The sequence below is a fragment of the Heteronotia binoei genome, chromosome 2, assembly GCF_032191835.1.
Source record: "Heteronotia binoei isolate CCM8104 ecotype False Entrance Well chromosome 2, APGP_CSIRO_Hbin_v1, whole genome shotgun sequence".
Classification (NCBI taxonomy): Eukaryota; Metazoa; Chordata; class Lepidosauria; order Squamata; family Gekkonidae; genus Heteronotia; species Heteronotia binoei.
The window spans coordinates 174,402,339-174,416,149 of NC_083224.1; the positions used below are offsets into that span (position 1 = coordinate 174,402,339).

A 13,811-nucleotide genomic window follows, 5' to 3' on the forward strand; every position below is an offset into this window, starting at 1 on the left:
TCACACACTCTCAGCCTAACCTAACTCACAGGGCAGTTATTGTAAGGATGAAAAGGCGGACAGGAGGACAATGTTGTAAACTGTTCTGGGTCCCCAAGGGGAAGAAAAGTTGGATATAAATATTGAGGAGGAAGGGTTTTTTTATATACCCTGTTTTTCACTGGCCAAAGCATTCTCAGAGTGGCTTACAATACAATCCCCTTCCCTTCCCCTCCCCACAACAGACACCCTGTAAGGTAGGTGGGGGCTGAGAGAGTTCTGAGAGAACTGCTCTTGAGAGAACAAGTCTGAGAGAACTGTGACTGGTCCAAGGTCACCTGGCTGGCTGCATGTGGAGGAGTGGGGAATCAAACTCAGTTCTCCGACTACAGTCTGCCGCTTTCAACCGCTACACCAAACTGGCTCTGTAAATATATCAACAAAAGTACAACAGCAACAGGGCAGGGGTCTGTTTCATTGACAGCCCTAGCAACAAAGCCAAGTTCAAATGTCACTAGAGCTATGAACCCCCAGGAGTGGGATTCAAGTTGATGACCATTTTCCAAGGCCAACCCAGTCTTACAGCACTGTCACAACAGAACTGAGATAATGTTTATCAGGTTCTTTCAAAACGAGCTACAAAAATGCTGACAGCCAGGGCGGTGTAGTGGTTAGAGAGTCAGCCTAGGATCTGGGAGACCCAGGTTTGAAACCCTGCTCTGCCAAGGGAGCTTGCTGGGTGGCCTTGGGCCATGTTCTCAGTCTAACCTACCTCAGAGGGTTGTCGTGAGGATAAAATGGAGGAGAGAGGAACAATGTAAGCTGCTCTGAGCCCCCACTGGGAAGAAAAGCAGGATATAAATGAAGTAAATAACTAGATAAGTACTCTCAGAGCTTTTTTTGTAGCAGGAACTCCTTTGCATATTAGGCCACTCCCCCCTGATGTAGCCAATCCTCCAAGAACTTACAGGGCTCTTCTTACAGGGCCTACTGAAAGCTCAAGGATTGGCTACCTCAGGGTAGGAGTGGCCTAATATGCAAAGGAGTTCCTACTACAAAGAAAGCTCTATTATTAATTAAGCCAGATCTCCCCTCTTCATGAATTTACTCACCTTTGGCTACTGCCCAGCAATACCATGTGGTGGTGCGTTTTAACTCCAAAATGACCAAAAGGGACATTCCCCATCAAGTAGCAGAAGTGAGCTGCCTCCGTTAACCCCTTCCCAGCTAAGGAAGGAAAGGTCAACATATTAAATTCAGAACAGATTATAATACACACATTTTAAAAAATCCAGCCCTGGAAAGTGAGAGAATATACAGGGGGTGCTGTAGCCATGCAAGTTTTCCCCTCAGAATTAAAATACACCCCAATCTTTCATCTCATTTACTGCCAGGTTTATTGTTCAAAATATTTTACTATTTCATGAATAGTTAAATGCAAATCCAAGCCCATGAAAATGTGCATGGCATGTTCTTCTCTCAGTATCTATCAGATGGGCACAAAGAATCAAGGGAAGCCGGGAAGTAGATTTGGGCTATCAGATTTCTACAGCCGGATCTTCTGTTGCCCAAACGATGTGCTATGTCAACGGCTTCTTAAGCTACACACTCTTATCCTTGCAGAGGCTTGCCATTTGCCCCCACCATGGCAGGCACTCCACACTTGGCCCCAATTCTCCACCATCCAGGAATTGAGGAGCAGGAAGAAATATGGCTGCCCTGTACAGCCACCATCTGCATGTCCCCTATGCCCTAAGGGAGCTCCTTGTGCCAGAGGAAAATGCCAGTGCTAGCGGAACAGGTCCACAGGATCCAATCCTATTTATTTAATTTCCTAAATATTGTCATTGTGCTCCATTAAAGTAACACAAGTGAGAAGGTTAAGCGAAGCCCTAAGGCAATCATCACAATTTGGTAATAATAACCAATAACTAATTTGGTAATAATAACTATCCCACCCTCCCCTGAATTCCAGAGAACTGCAGTATTCTCTGATATTGCTTCCCATGATATGGATGACATGGGAACAAAAGAAGAATACACTGTAGGTCAAGCAGATTCACATAGAAAGAACCACTTCATTGTCAAATGTTTGGACAAGAAGATCAACATGGACACGACTCTTCCTACATGATTCTCTCTCTCTCTCTCTCATGCGCACACATGCACGCACACACAATTCCCATATTTATATTATGCTGAGATAGAAACAGAAATCATGCTATCTCCTTGAAGTAAAAAGGTTTTCTTTTTTAACTTTAATTTGTATCCCACTTTTCTCTCTTATCAGGGATTCAAAGTAGCTTTTTCTATTGTTCACCTAATCCTCACAACACCCTTGTGAGGGTCAGTTAGGCTGAGAGACTGTGACAAGCCCAATGTCAACTTGCGGGGGGGCTTTCATGGCTGAGTAATAATTAATAATTATTATTGTATGGCACTGTGTGTAAAACAGTCAGGAGATCCTAAGATTGTTTGGCAGCCAGAAGTTCTAGCTCTTTTAGCTTGATGCACCACTAGGTGGCAAGCTAGATTTCTTTAAAGGCAAGAGATGTTTCAGAGGTGCTTTGCCAGCACCTGTCTCTGCTGAATTCCTTGAAGGTCACCCATCCAAATACTAGCCAAGGCTGACCCTGCTTAGCTTCCAAGATCTGACAGGATCAGACTAGCCTACGGCTGAGTGGGGGGATTCAAACACAGTCACCCCAGATCCTAATGCAACACTCTAACCTCTATGCCACACCAACCCTTCAAGCAGACTTAAAGAACATGGTTATCCTTCTCTGTATAATGTGTGTGTGTTTCATTACTCTTCTCACCCAATGTGTCTCCCATGGTGACAACAGCTCTGTGATTCAGCTCAGCATCTCCCACCTGATTGGACAGGATGACAGCCAGGTGTGGCCTCCAGTCTCCCCATTTGTCATCCCCACAGCTCTGTTAGGAAAAGAGGCAAGAAAGAGAGAAGAACATGTAGAAAACTAAAAAGATGGTTTACTTTTTTTAAAAAAAAATCAGTACCTCCAGCAATCCTCAAGGCAGGGTACAATATAAAAATACCAGAGAGAAATATTCACAAAATCTCTCTCTGGTATATTTGACTGCACTTGTTGCATATCGTTGTGTGTGTTTTTAAATTTAATTTAAAGAAGAAAATGAAAAAAAAATACCAGAGAGAAACAGAGAGGAAAATGAACACTGGAGGAGCAGAAGCAGTTACAGATGGAAACAGCACAAAACCAGGATGTTAAATTCAATGTTGTCATATTTTAAATGAAACTCAGTTCATCACAAGAGCCTTTTGATCCTCAAAATTATTTCTTTGTGGGTTCTGAAAGACAACAGTCTCTGGGGAACTTTTAAGTTTTTCTGTTGATCATTTTAATTCTGTCATTTTTAGAGTTGTGGTAATTTTACTGTTGCTTTCTGCCTTGAGTCCCTGCAGGCTTATAATTTTTTTTAAAATCAATCAATAAACCAAAAAGAACTATGAATCCTGATCAAAGGACCTGGCTAAGGCACCTGGGGCAAGCTGGAAACCTCAAGGTTGGAACTTAGCCTGACAACAGGCTTGGGTCTCTGTGACTAAGGAAACATAGCCCTCTTTGAGCATAGAATAGGATGGGAATGTGTAATAGCCAGGGCTTTTTTTGTAGAAAAAGCCCAGCAGGAACTAATTTGCATATTAGGACACACACCCCTGACACCAAGTCAGCCAGAACTGCATTCCTGTGCGTTCCTGCTAAAAAAAAAAAAAAAGCTCTGATAATATCAGCCCTTGTGATAGGCAAGCAGTACAAAGCTTCCAGATTGGCAAAGCCTGATGTCATTTCTAGGATCTCACTCTTTTGACCCTTGATTGGTCAAAAGAACAGAGGGTTGGATGGATCCCATCCAACTGCTCTGTTAGCCATGACACTTGGCTGTGATGCAAGGATACTTCCCATGAAGGACTTGCCACTAGCCAAACAGATTGACAGGATCCACCCCTGGTATTTCCTGTTTCCTGTACACCAACTCCTGTGGAAGATCCTGCCCACAACACAAGCTAAAACAATCTAACTGATCCCAGCACGGGGATCAGTAATTACGACAGTTCTCTCTTGACCTTACAGTTGGTTAACCGAGTACTGTTTCATATAACTATTTTACAATGTTATTCTATAACTGCTATTGATCATGTTACTATTCATGGCTTCAAGAGTTTTACTCTTACCTGGGAAATAATCTATACTTTTTAAAAGTATCAACTAACACCCACTCATCCCAAACTGTTTTCAAGTTTGGTTACTCAGTGCTCCAGCCTAGCCCAGTCACACCTGTTTTATTACATCTGACTAGACAAGCTCTTCCATGCCTTCTCTTATCTTCCTCCTCTTCATCTTCTTCGTGGAAGCATAAGACATCATGTTAAAAATCTGCCAAGCTAGACTGCTAGACACCCCCATCCAACACCAGAGCATCACCAGGGAACTGCTGATCGCCACTTTGGGGTCAGGAAGCAATTTTCTCCAGGCCAGTTTAGTTAGGGATCATGGAGAGGTTTTTTGTTTGTTTGTTTTTGCCATCTTCTGATCATGGAGCATGGGTCATTGGGTGTGGGGGGGGGAGGTATCTGTGAATTTCCAGCATTGTGCAGGGAGCTGATGGCCCTGGAAGTCCCTTCCAACTCTTAGATTCTACATCATTCTGAAAATGAGCACTGAACGGGCTATCGTTCAGATATCATTATTAGAGTCACCAGCCGGGATAAGCAGGGCAGATCTGGCCAGCATCTCCCAGACACTTCAGGGACCTGCTCTAGTGCTGAAGTGAACCAATGGCATTTTCTCATGCCTGGGGGAAATGATACAAAAGGAAATCACAGCATGCCATATGGCAGCCTTAAGGATAAGAAAGAAGCCAGATGGATTCTGAGATGCAGCAGAATGGGCCAAAGCTAAGAAGCATACTAGCTATCAGTTGCCCTAGGAAAAATATTCTGAGAAGGGGAGTTTGCTTTCAATGGGAAGTGTCACTTGTATTTCTTCTTTAATGGGGAACAGACTGCGGGCTCTTTTTTTTTTTTTTAAGGAGGAGGGTTTATAGAGGGTATTTTATTTTGTACAATTTAAATTGGAATTTTTAAACTGCCACAAGGAAAGGTGGGGTATAAATATATTAATACATTCTATATGGTGTCAGAGGTCTCAAACTGGGGGTCCTAGCAGCAGAACTCAGCCTTCCTGGCATAAAGGCTAGCCCACTCTTTTTCTGTTGAGGCTCCCACCCTATGGACCAAGCTCCCTGAGGAGATGTCTGCAGTGCCACCTCTAAACATTTTTAGGAAACGCTGACAAGCCTGTTGGCTCTTTTAAACTTGAGCTGCCTTGAACCACAAGGAAATGGCAAGCTATAAACATTTTAATAAAGAAAAGCCTGTCCCATAATTCTTTGCACAACCCTCATAGCCTTCCTGAGGAGCGAGACGCCAGCCAATTCCCTCTGCCACTCCGAAGCGCCACTGCTGTTGATATCCAGGGAGGGTGCCTGCAGCTGCCAGCTGAGCGGAGGTTAGGTGACACAAGGGGCCAAAAGTATTCTTTTTCCATCCTGTAAGGCTGCTGCATCTGCCCTTCCTTCTCAGCCTGAACTGCTCTTCTATGGACAGTCCCTCTTTGCCTCCAGGCCACCAACCCCAGCATGGACAACATCCCTGTCCCAGATTTAGACAAGCCAGAAGCAGCAGGAGAGAGCTGGATTCCATACCAGAGATGCCTGGGGGATTCTTCCAGACATGAGCTGGAAAAGCGTCTGCAGAGGGTCATTGGAGGCCAGAGTGCTGGTGAACCTGTAAGGAGAGGACGGAGAGTGAGGTGGGAGCATCAACTGGGAGCATCAACTTTTCTAGCACTGGGATCTACCTACCCGGTCAGGACCCAGCTATAGGTCCTCAGGTCCATCTTGCTGGATAGAAAGAGAGCGTGACCCCAAAGCTGGTTCCTCATGGCCCAATCCAGTGCTTCCTGCAAGCAAGATAATAATCTATATAAAGATATCTTTCTCTCCAGTTTCCTCTCTTGTAGTATTCCATCATGTCAGGTCTTCCCAATCCTCGTTAGTTGGAAGCATCTAGAACAGGGATCCTCCAACCTTTTTGAGTCTGTGGGCACTTTTGGAATTCTGACACAGAATGATGGGTGAAGCTGCAAAATGGCTGTCACAAAATGGCTTCTGCAGGTGGTGACCCCAGCCACAAAATGACTACTGCAACGTAGCTTCAGTCACATAGTGAAGATCCTTGTGCTTTGGTGGCAGCTGCTGCCAAAAGCTGCGTTTTTGAAAATCTGAAGCCAATCAAATCTCCATGGCCTACGACCCTACCTGGCCCCACCAACTTTCTAAAAACAGCAGATGCCAGGAAAAATATCAATGGGCACCATGGCACCTACAGGTACCATGCTGAGGACCCAAATTTAGAACAAAAGACAAGTGAGGGGTGGCATGACAAAGGCCTACAAAATTATGCACAGCGTAGTAAAGGAGTCAGAGAGACTGTTCTCTCCCCCTTGTGTCATAATACTGGAACTCAGAGTCAGCCTGTGAAGCAGATTGGCAGCAGACTCAAGACACACAAAAGGAAGTACTACTGTGCTTCACAATGGGAAAATGACTTGTGGAACTCACTGCCACTAGATGTGGGGATGATGAGCACTGGCTTAGATAGATTTAAAAGGGTTGGACTTATAGAAGATGGGTCTATTGCTTGCTGTTAAAAATGACAGCCAAATGGGGTCTCTGGGTTTAGAGGCAGAATGGCTTCACGTTGCCAAATGCTGGGGAGCAGTCAGCAGGAAAGGGACTCACCGATGGACTGACCATCCCACTGACCACCTTTAAAACAGGGTGCTGGACTAAATGGACTGATCCAGAATATCCTACATTAATTTCTTTTAATTTTTATTTTTTGGGAATTGTCACTGGCACCTTCTGTATGCAAAGTATGTGCTCCCCCATCAAAGTAGGTTCCCCTTCTGTTGTCAAAGCCTTTTCCTAGTGTTCACGTTACACTTTTCACAGTTCTTTTGACACCCTTATAATGTTCTTCTCCCTTGAACAGAATTATATCCAAGATGGGACTGAGGAATGTGGATTTTCTGACCTGTGGCAATTAATTAGTGGCTGTTCCACACACGAGAGTCATCACTTGATGCCAAAGCGATGAATAGGCACGTATGAATCAGACTTTTGCATATCCAACCTATCAGCTTACTTTTTTTCTCCCATAGAAGAGGAGTTTGGTGAACTTCTCCACGTTTTGCTTCTGTGTGCCAACACTTGGCATTATCTCCCCTGTGAGAAGATCTGGGGTCCCATAGACTTGTACCGGCCACTCCTCATCCGTCAGATTGATCAGATTGGCTACTGGCTCTTGTCTTTTGTACTTCTCCCGGTGCCGGCAGTCTTGCATTAGTAGTTCTGCTATGTCAGACCCCACCATGGACTGGAAAGAAAAACAAAGACCCAACATGAAAGGGAAAGGGAGAGCAGAACTGCATACATATACAATTTTGCAAATTTGCTTTGTCAAGTGACTGCTAACTTACAAAATCCATTTTTCTAAAAACTGAATTCTTCCCAAATCTGTATTTCAGGTTCAATAATGAATGTTGGTACAACAGCTTAAAAGCGCTGGCTGTGAAACGTAAGTCAATGTCATGGGACAGCGATAGTTTCAGAGTTTCCCCTCCTCACTCAGTCCTCCACTCCCTCTCAACTGAGAGTGAGGAATGAAGTTCTACTTGGGTTCCTTCACCACCCGGGGCAAACTTCACCTCTGTACAAAACAGGGTTTTATTAATATATTCACTAGCTTTTTTAGTCATGACTCTACCATGGAAGCTCACTGGTTGACCTTGAGTCAGCCACACACATTGAGGCTAACATGCTTCACAGGAATGCTATAAGAATAAAATGCAGGAAGAGGAAATGATGTCACCTGCTTTGGGTCCCCATTGGAGAGAATGGAGGGGTATAAATGAAGCAAAAAAATAAATAAATATTGGAGTCATACTGTCCAGGTTTAGAACAAACCCAAGATAGTAACAGAAGAAGATACTGGATTTATATCCCACCTATACTCTGAATCTCAGAATGGTCACAATCTCCTTTACCTCCCCCCCCCCCCCACCCAACAACAGACACCCTGTGAGGTGGCTGGGGCTAAGAGAGCTGTTACAGCAGCTACCCTTTCAAGAACAACTCCTGCAAGAGCTATGGCTGACCCAAGGCCATTCCAGTAGTTGCGAGTGGGGAATCAAACCCAGTTCTCCCAGATAAGAGTGCATGCACTTAACCACTGAACCAAACAGATCCTGGTTCCCAGGGGTTATTTTGCAGAAAAATAGGTGGTGGACCTCAATAGCATAACTCATTAGCATATGCTGCCCCCCCACCAGCCAAAAACAACCTGATGCAAGAAAGGAGAGCCCTGGGTGAGCGAGGCCTGCTTGGGCTGGCTAGAGGTCCAGCCAGCTCAAGCAGGCCTCTCTCATCTGGGGCTCTCCTTGGCCACCTCCCCCAGTCAAAAGGCCAGCAAGCCACCCACTACCCAAAATAACATAAGAAGTGGAGAAAGGGTGGCATAGGCTTCTCCAGAGGTTAATGAGGGCTGCTGGGGGTGTAGCAAAGCTCCTGGTGGCTGGCTGGCTGCCCACTCTCCTAATCCAGGGATTGTTATGCAGCTGCACCTACTATTCAATGGAGAAGGTAGGTGGGGAGGAGGAGGGAGAACCCTCAGAAAGGTTCAGGAGCTGCACTCCTGTGAGCTCGTGCTGAATTCAAGGCGTGCTGGTTCCACTGAAAACAACAAGGGATAAGCATGAAATTTGTGTTAGGAAGTGAAGTGAAATTTGTGTTGGGGTACTGAAGACCCACATGGAAAGATCAGGGGTCATTTTGTAGAAAAATAGGTGGTGGAGCTCATCCAGGGATTGTTATGCAGCTGCACATATTATTCAATGGACAAGGAGGTGGAACTCTCAGAAGGAGGTGGAACTCTCAGAAAGGTTCAGGAGCTGTGCTCCTGTGAGGTCCTGCTGCAAGACGATTCAGCCTCTCTTTCACTCACACATAGGCACACCACCCAAGAGGTACGTACCCCATTCTGGCGGCAAAGAAGGAGAAGGAGTTTCCAAAGCAAGGCGGCATCTCGCCCCTGGTTAGATCCCAGGTCATGGCCCATGGCTGCTTGGCGTTGACAAAATGTCATCACATCTACCTTGTGCAAGTCTTCCCTGAAATGACAGAAAAACTGCCTGCAACTCAGCTGTGTTCTCCAGTCCCCTAAGGAGCAAGAACTCCTGGGGCAGCACTATCAGGGGTTCCTTGGGATGAAAGAGCAGCAGGAACTTTAGCGTATTGCTGTACCATTTGCAAAACATGAATGAAGAGAACAAATGCACAGCCTGAGGCAGGGAGAGTTCTGAAGATTTGGTAGCTGCAATTGGAGGGCCATGCTTGAAGACTGTACAACTGGTCCCTTGAACTGGTGCAGGCTATGCATTTGTCTCTATTCATGTTTCGTAAATGCTACACCAATTCCCTGACCGATCGGCAATGCAGAAGCAAAACTGTGGGCTGCATCCTGGTTACTGTAGTTATTCTCTTGAGGAAGACCACATAATTATGAGACTTCAATGCATCTTCAGGCAGGAAGGTGTGTGATAATCTAGCCTGATTTTGTCATATCTCAGAAGCTAAGCAGGGTCAGTACTTGGACGGGAGACCACCAAGGAAGGCTCTGCAGAGGAAGGCAATGGCAGGCCATCTCTGCTTCTCACTTGCCTTGAAACCCCCTTGGCTGGGGTGGCCATCATAGAAGAAGAATAAAACTGAGTTACAGAACATGAAAAATTGATCCGGTTTCCATTAAAGGATATCAGGTAGAAGGTGTTGGGTGAAAGCTTTCTCAGCCTCCTACATTGGAGAACCATTGCCCCTCAACGCAGACAACTTCGGATTTGATAGACCAGTGGTCTATTAGCTGCACATGTCCTATGACATCTGTAATTATGGCCCTCCAGAGATACCGTACCTGATCAGAGGTCCTGGGAAGTCTCGCATAGCCTCCTGCTCAGCAGTGTCATGTAAAATAACCTGAACAACAAGTGCAGATTCAGAAAATTGAGATCCTGACTGGAAGCATAAAGCTAAACTGATGATGGGGAACTGACTGTCATGTGCTTGTTCTAATCATCTGGAACCACTGGCTCTCTGAGCAGGTTCCTGCAGCACTGCCCGTGTTCTCTTCCAGTGGTGTTCTGGAACATATAAGTTGATCAGGAGGGATGTCAAGCCAGATGTATGATCCTGCATAGGGCAGGATGGGGAGGTAGAACAAACAGCCTGTGACAAAGGGAAGGCAGAAAAGGGTCCTGTCACCAGCCTGCCTTGGCCTTGCCTTCATCTTCAGCTGTCTCCTCAAAAGAAGGAAGGAGAGCCTGCCCAGGCAGGTCCCTAGCAGGAGATGCCTGGCTATGCTGGGCAGGGTGAGCCAGATGGGCCCATATAGCAAGGCAAGATGGACTTATCCATCTCCCTGGGCTGTGGTGGCCCTGCTGAGGGATAGATCCCAGGTCTGAGCAGCCCTAGTGATTGGTGGACCCCAGTTCTCATCCCGCCCCCCCCCCGGACTCTTCCCAGTGGCCTGAATGGCCAATCTGCCCTGGACAAAGGTCATTGTTCTCTGTCTTAACATAGTCAAATCCAGGACTTTTTTGAGCAGGAATGCAGATCCAGCTGGCTTAGCATCAGGGGTGTATGCAATGAGTTCCTGTGAAACAATGATGACATCAGGAGGTGTGGCTTAATATGCAAATGAGTTCCTGCTAGTCAAATCCATGTGCAAAAATGCTCAAAGCTCTTCACGTTCGCTATCACAGTAATCTTTAGCCCTGCAAGTTAGCAATATAATCACCCTGAGGCTGCAAATTTAGGGTAAAACTGAGATATAATGGCTTGCCTGGGGCTACCTGATACGTATGCAGCAGAACTGAGAACCAGGCTTTCCATAAAATCATAGTTAAGAGGGACCTCCAGGGTCATCTAGCCCAACCCCCTGCACAATGCAAGAAACTCACAAATATCTCCCACACATTCACCCACCCAGTGACCCCCATTCCATGCCCAATCTGCCACTCACTTTCTGAACCCAGTACACTTGCCACTTCCTCGGAATCCTCATGCCCAAGAAGATCACAATACATAATGTGGGCTCTATTCTCAGTCTTCTGCCTTTTTAAGATGATTATGGCGAAACTGAAAACCATGGATGCTTTGGCTGAGTGCTTAGAAATCAGCAGGTGGGTGTTTTGAAAGAAAACAGCCAACTAAATTTGCCATCCCACGTCAATTGGGCAACAGTCAAAGCCCAAAGAAATACTCCACAGGAAGGGAAGCTTGTAAAGCATTGGTCATGTATGACAGAAAGCAAGGGGGAAGGCACAGGAGAGGCAAGGCAGGGATCCCCAGACTTGTTGAGCCAGAGGGCACTTCTGGAGCTTTGAGAAAGAGTAGCAAGCACCCCCAACAAATGGTTGGTAAGGGGAACAATTACACAAGGTTGGGAGATCTCACACCAAGCATCCTTGAAGCTCCTGAATCAGACCCTTGGTCCATTGAAGTCAATACTGAGACTGACGTTTGCTCTCCAGGGTCTCAGGCAGAGGTCTTTCACATCACCTACTGCCTGGTCCTTTTAACTGCAGATGTGGGGGGGGGGGCTGAACCTGGGGGTTTCTGAATGCAAAGCACAGGCTCTTCCCCTGAGCCACAGCCCCTCCCCTTCTACTGGGGTGGAGAGCAATTCTGAATGTACGGCTCCTGCAGATTCCAAGGCAATATTTCTTGAGTTTGCCTCAAGTGCCATCAGCTCCAATGAAATAGAGGGAAGCCTGGACTGGTTCTTTGTTTTGGGAAAGAGGCACCTTGGGGAAATGGGTGCTAGGAAACACATTGGCCAGCATCATGATACACATGGATGCCACCAGGGCTTTTTTTGTAGCAAGAACACCTTTGCATACTAGGCCAAACACCCCTGATGTAGACAATAATAATAATAATAATAATAATAATAATATTTTATTTTTATATCCCGCCCTCCCCGCCAGGCGGGCTCAGGGCGGCTAACAGACATGGGGTCCCATGATTCACATTAAACAATAAACAATATAACAGGCATGGGAGTCCCATGATTCACATAAAGCATAGCAATTTAAACATTAATTACAAATAAGTTATTTAAAATACATAAAACATATAAAATAGGTGCTAAAATAATATAGTCCTGATGTATATGAGATGGCTAAATATCTGTTCGTTCATTCGTTACAGAGCCTACTGTAAGCTCTTGGAGGATTGGCTACATCAGGGGTTCGGCCTAATATGCAAAGGAGTTCCTGCTACAAAAAAAAAAAAGCCCTGGGTGACATGCTGGAGATCACTGTGTGAAGGCAACAAAAAAATTATCAAGCTGCTCTGGGCAGATACAGAACACTCCATTTTACTTCCCAGGGGCCAAGTCGCACTTACTTCCAGGCTGTGTATTTCAACAAGGGCAGGTTGCCCTTCTGCTGGGTAATTAGGACATCCTCGGACCAGGTGCCCTCCAGCTCCAAAGCAGACAGGTACATGGGGCGAGGGAAACTTCTGAGGTGCCTGTATATCTTCTCCTAAAAGATAAGCACACATGCCAAGTCCTTTAGTGCCTAGTCTGTGACCCAGGCCAGCAGTTGGCCCAGACTGGCCAGCCAGCTGAAACCACAAACGATCCTACAAGCTACCCTTTGAAGCAGGCCTCCTCTTCCATAAACCCCCAAAGCAAGCAGGTAAATAGCCACTATTGTCCTCAAGGTTATTGCAATTGCAGGAACAACAGTCAGGGACTCAGCACAATGACAGAGAGTTAGGCAGCATCCACATTTCATTGGACTCTACACTACTGGTGTGCTATCAGAAGTCATTTGCGACTGGGTTTTTCTGCATGGACTTGACAGTTCAGAAAGCAACGGTTGTTGCACTGCAATGAAAGCAATATTCAGCCATGTGTGGATACAGCCATAGAAGGACCCAGCCAAAGAGGGGTAGCCCTGTAGTCCAGTTCACACATTTGTAACCATCTTTGTGCAGTGGAGGAAGGGTTGCATGCACCACCACACAATGAAGCGTCATCAGGATGCTCCAGGAGGACATGCATCTGCATCCCCTTCAGATTTGCACTGTTCTTCCCTCTCAGAAAGGAGAGAGGGGAAAATTGCATGGGTCATAATTTTGTACGTAGGAGCCTGCATACTACACAATTTAAATGCTTGAGGAAAGAGAGTGGTTTGCAGTTGGTCTTCTGCTGTGTGACTTCTACTGCTTGGTCAGTGCATAGACCAAACTTTTGTTTCACTGACCTCTCAATGGCTGGGCAGAAGAACTGCAGGAAGGTACCCTAGAGGTGGAGCAAAGTATTCTGATGTGCCCCTTGTGGTTTTTTAGAAAAAAACTGGACCCATCATTTCTCTCACCCCATCCTTCTGCGAGGCCCAAGAACACCAAGAACTGGACTCAGAAGGGACATCCACTGAGGAGTCTGCATCACTGGGGTCCTCATATCTCAGCAATAACCCTTCAGTTTCAGATAAGGAAGATGATTCCCCTGCAAGCCCCAGCCCACAGCAGAGCCTGGAGGTCAACAGAACCCAACTGGGAGTCTGAAACATTCACCCAATGAGCCCAGCAAAGAGCTACCATGAAAGATGGAGCATTCATCCCCTATCAAAGTGCCTTCCTAGTCTCAGCAGAGCTTG

General features: G+C 46.0%; 1 protein-coding gene across 1 annotated transcript in view; it reads right to left on the reverse strand.

Annotated features, from left to right (window-relative positions):
• Nucleotides 1–13,811, reverse strand: part of SEC16B (SEC16 homolog B, endoplasmic reticulum export factor) — a 76,059-nt gene that overhangs the window by 45,440 nt on the left and 16,808 nt on the right. Inside the window, exons 7-14 of the mRNA XM_060232482.1 lie at nucleotides 12,550–12,689; nucleotides 10,055–10,116; nucleotides 9,119–9,254; nucleotides 7,232–7,462; nucleotides 5,887–5,984; nucleotides 5,728–5,809; nucleotides 2,799–2,916; nucleotides 1,092–1,206 (exon numbers count right to left, since the gene is read on the reverse strand). Of these exons, the coding sequence (XP_060088465.1) occupies nucleotides 1,092–1,206; nucleotides 2,799–2,916; nucleotides 5,728–5,809; nucleotides 5,887–5,984; nucleotides 7,232–7,462; nucleotides 9,119–9,254; nucleotides 10,055–10,116; nucleotides 12,550–12,689 (982 nt within the window). The remainder of the gene's footprint in view (nucleotides 1–1,091; nucleotides 1,207–2,798; nucleotides 2,917–5,727; nucleotides 5,810–5,886; nucleotides 5,985–7,231; nucleotides 7,463–9,118; nucleotides 9,255–10,054; nucleotides 10,117–12,549; nucleotides 12,690–13,811) is intronic.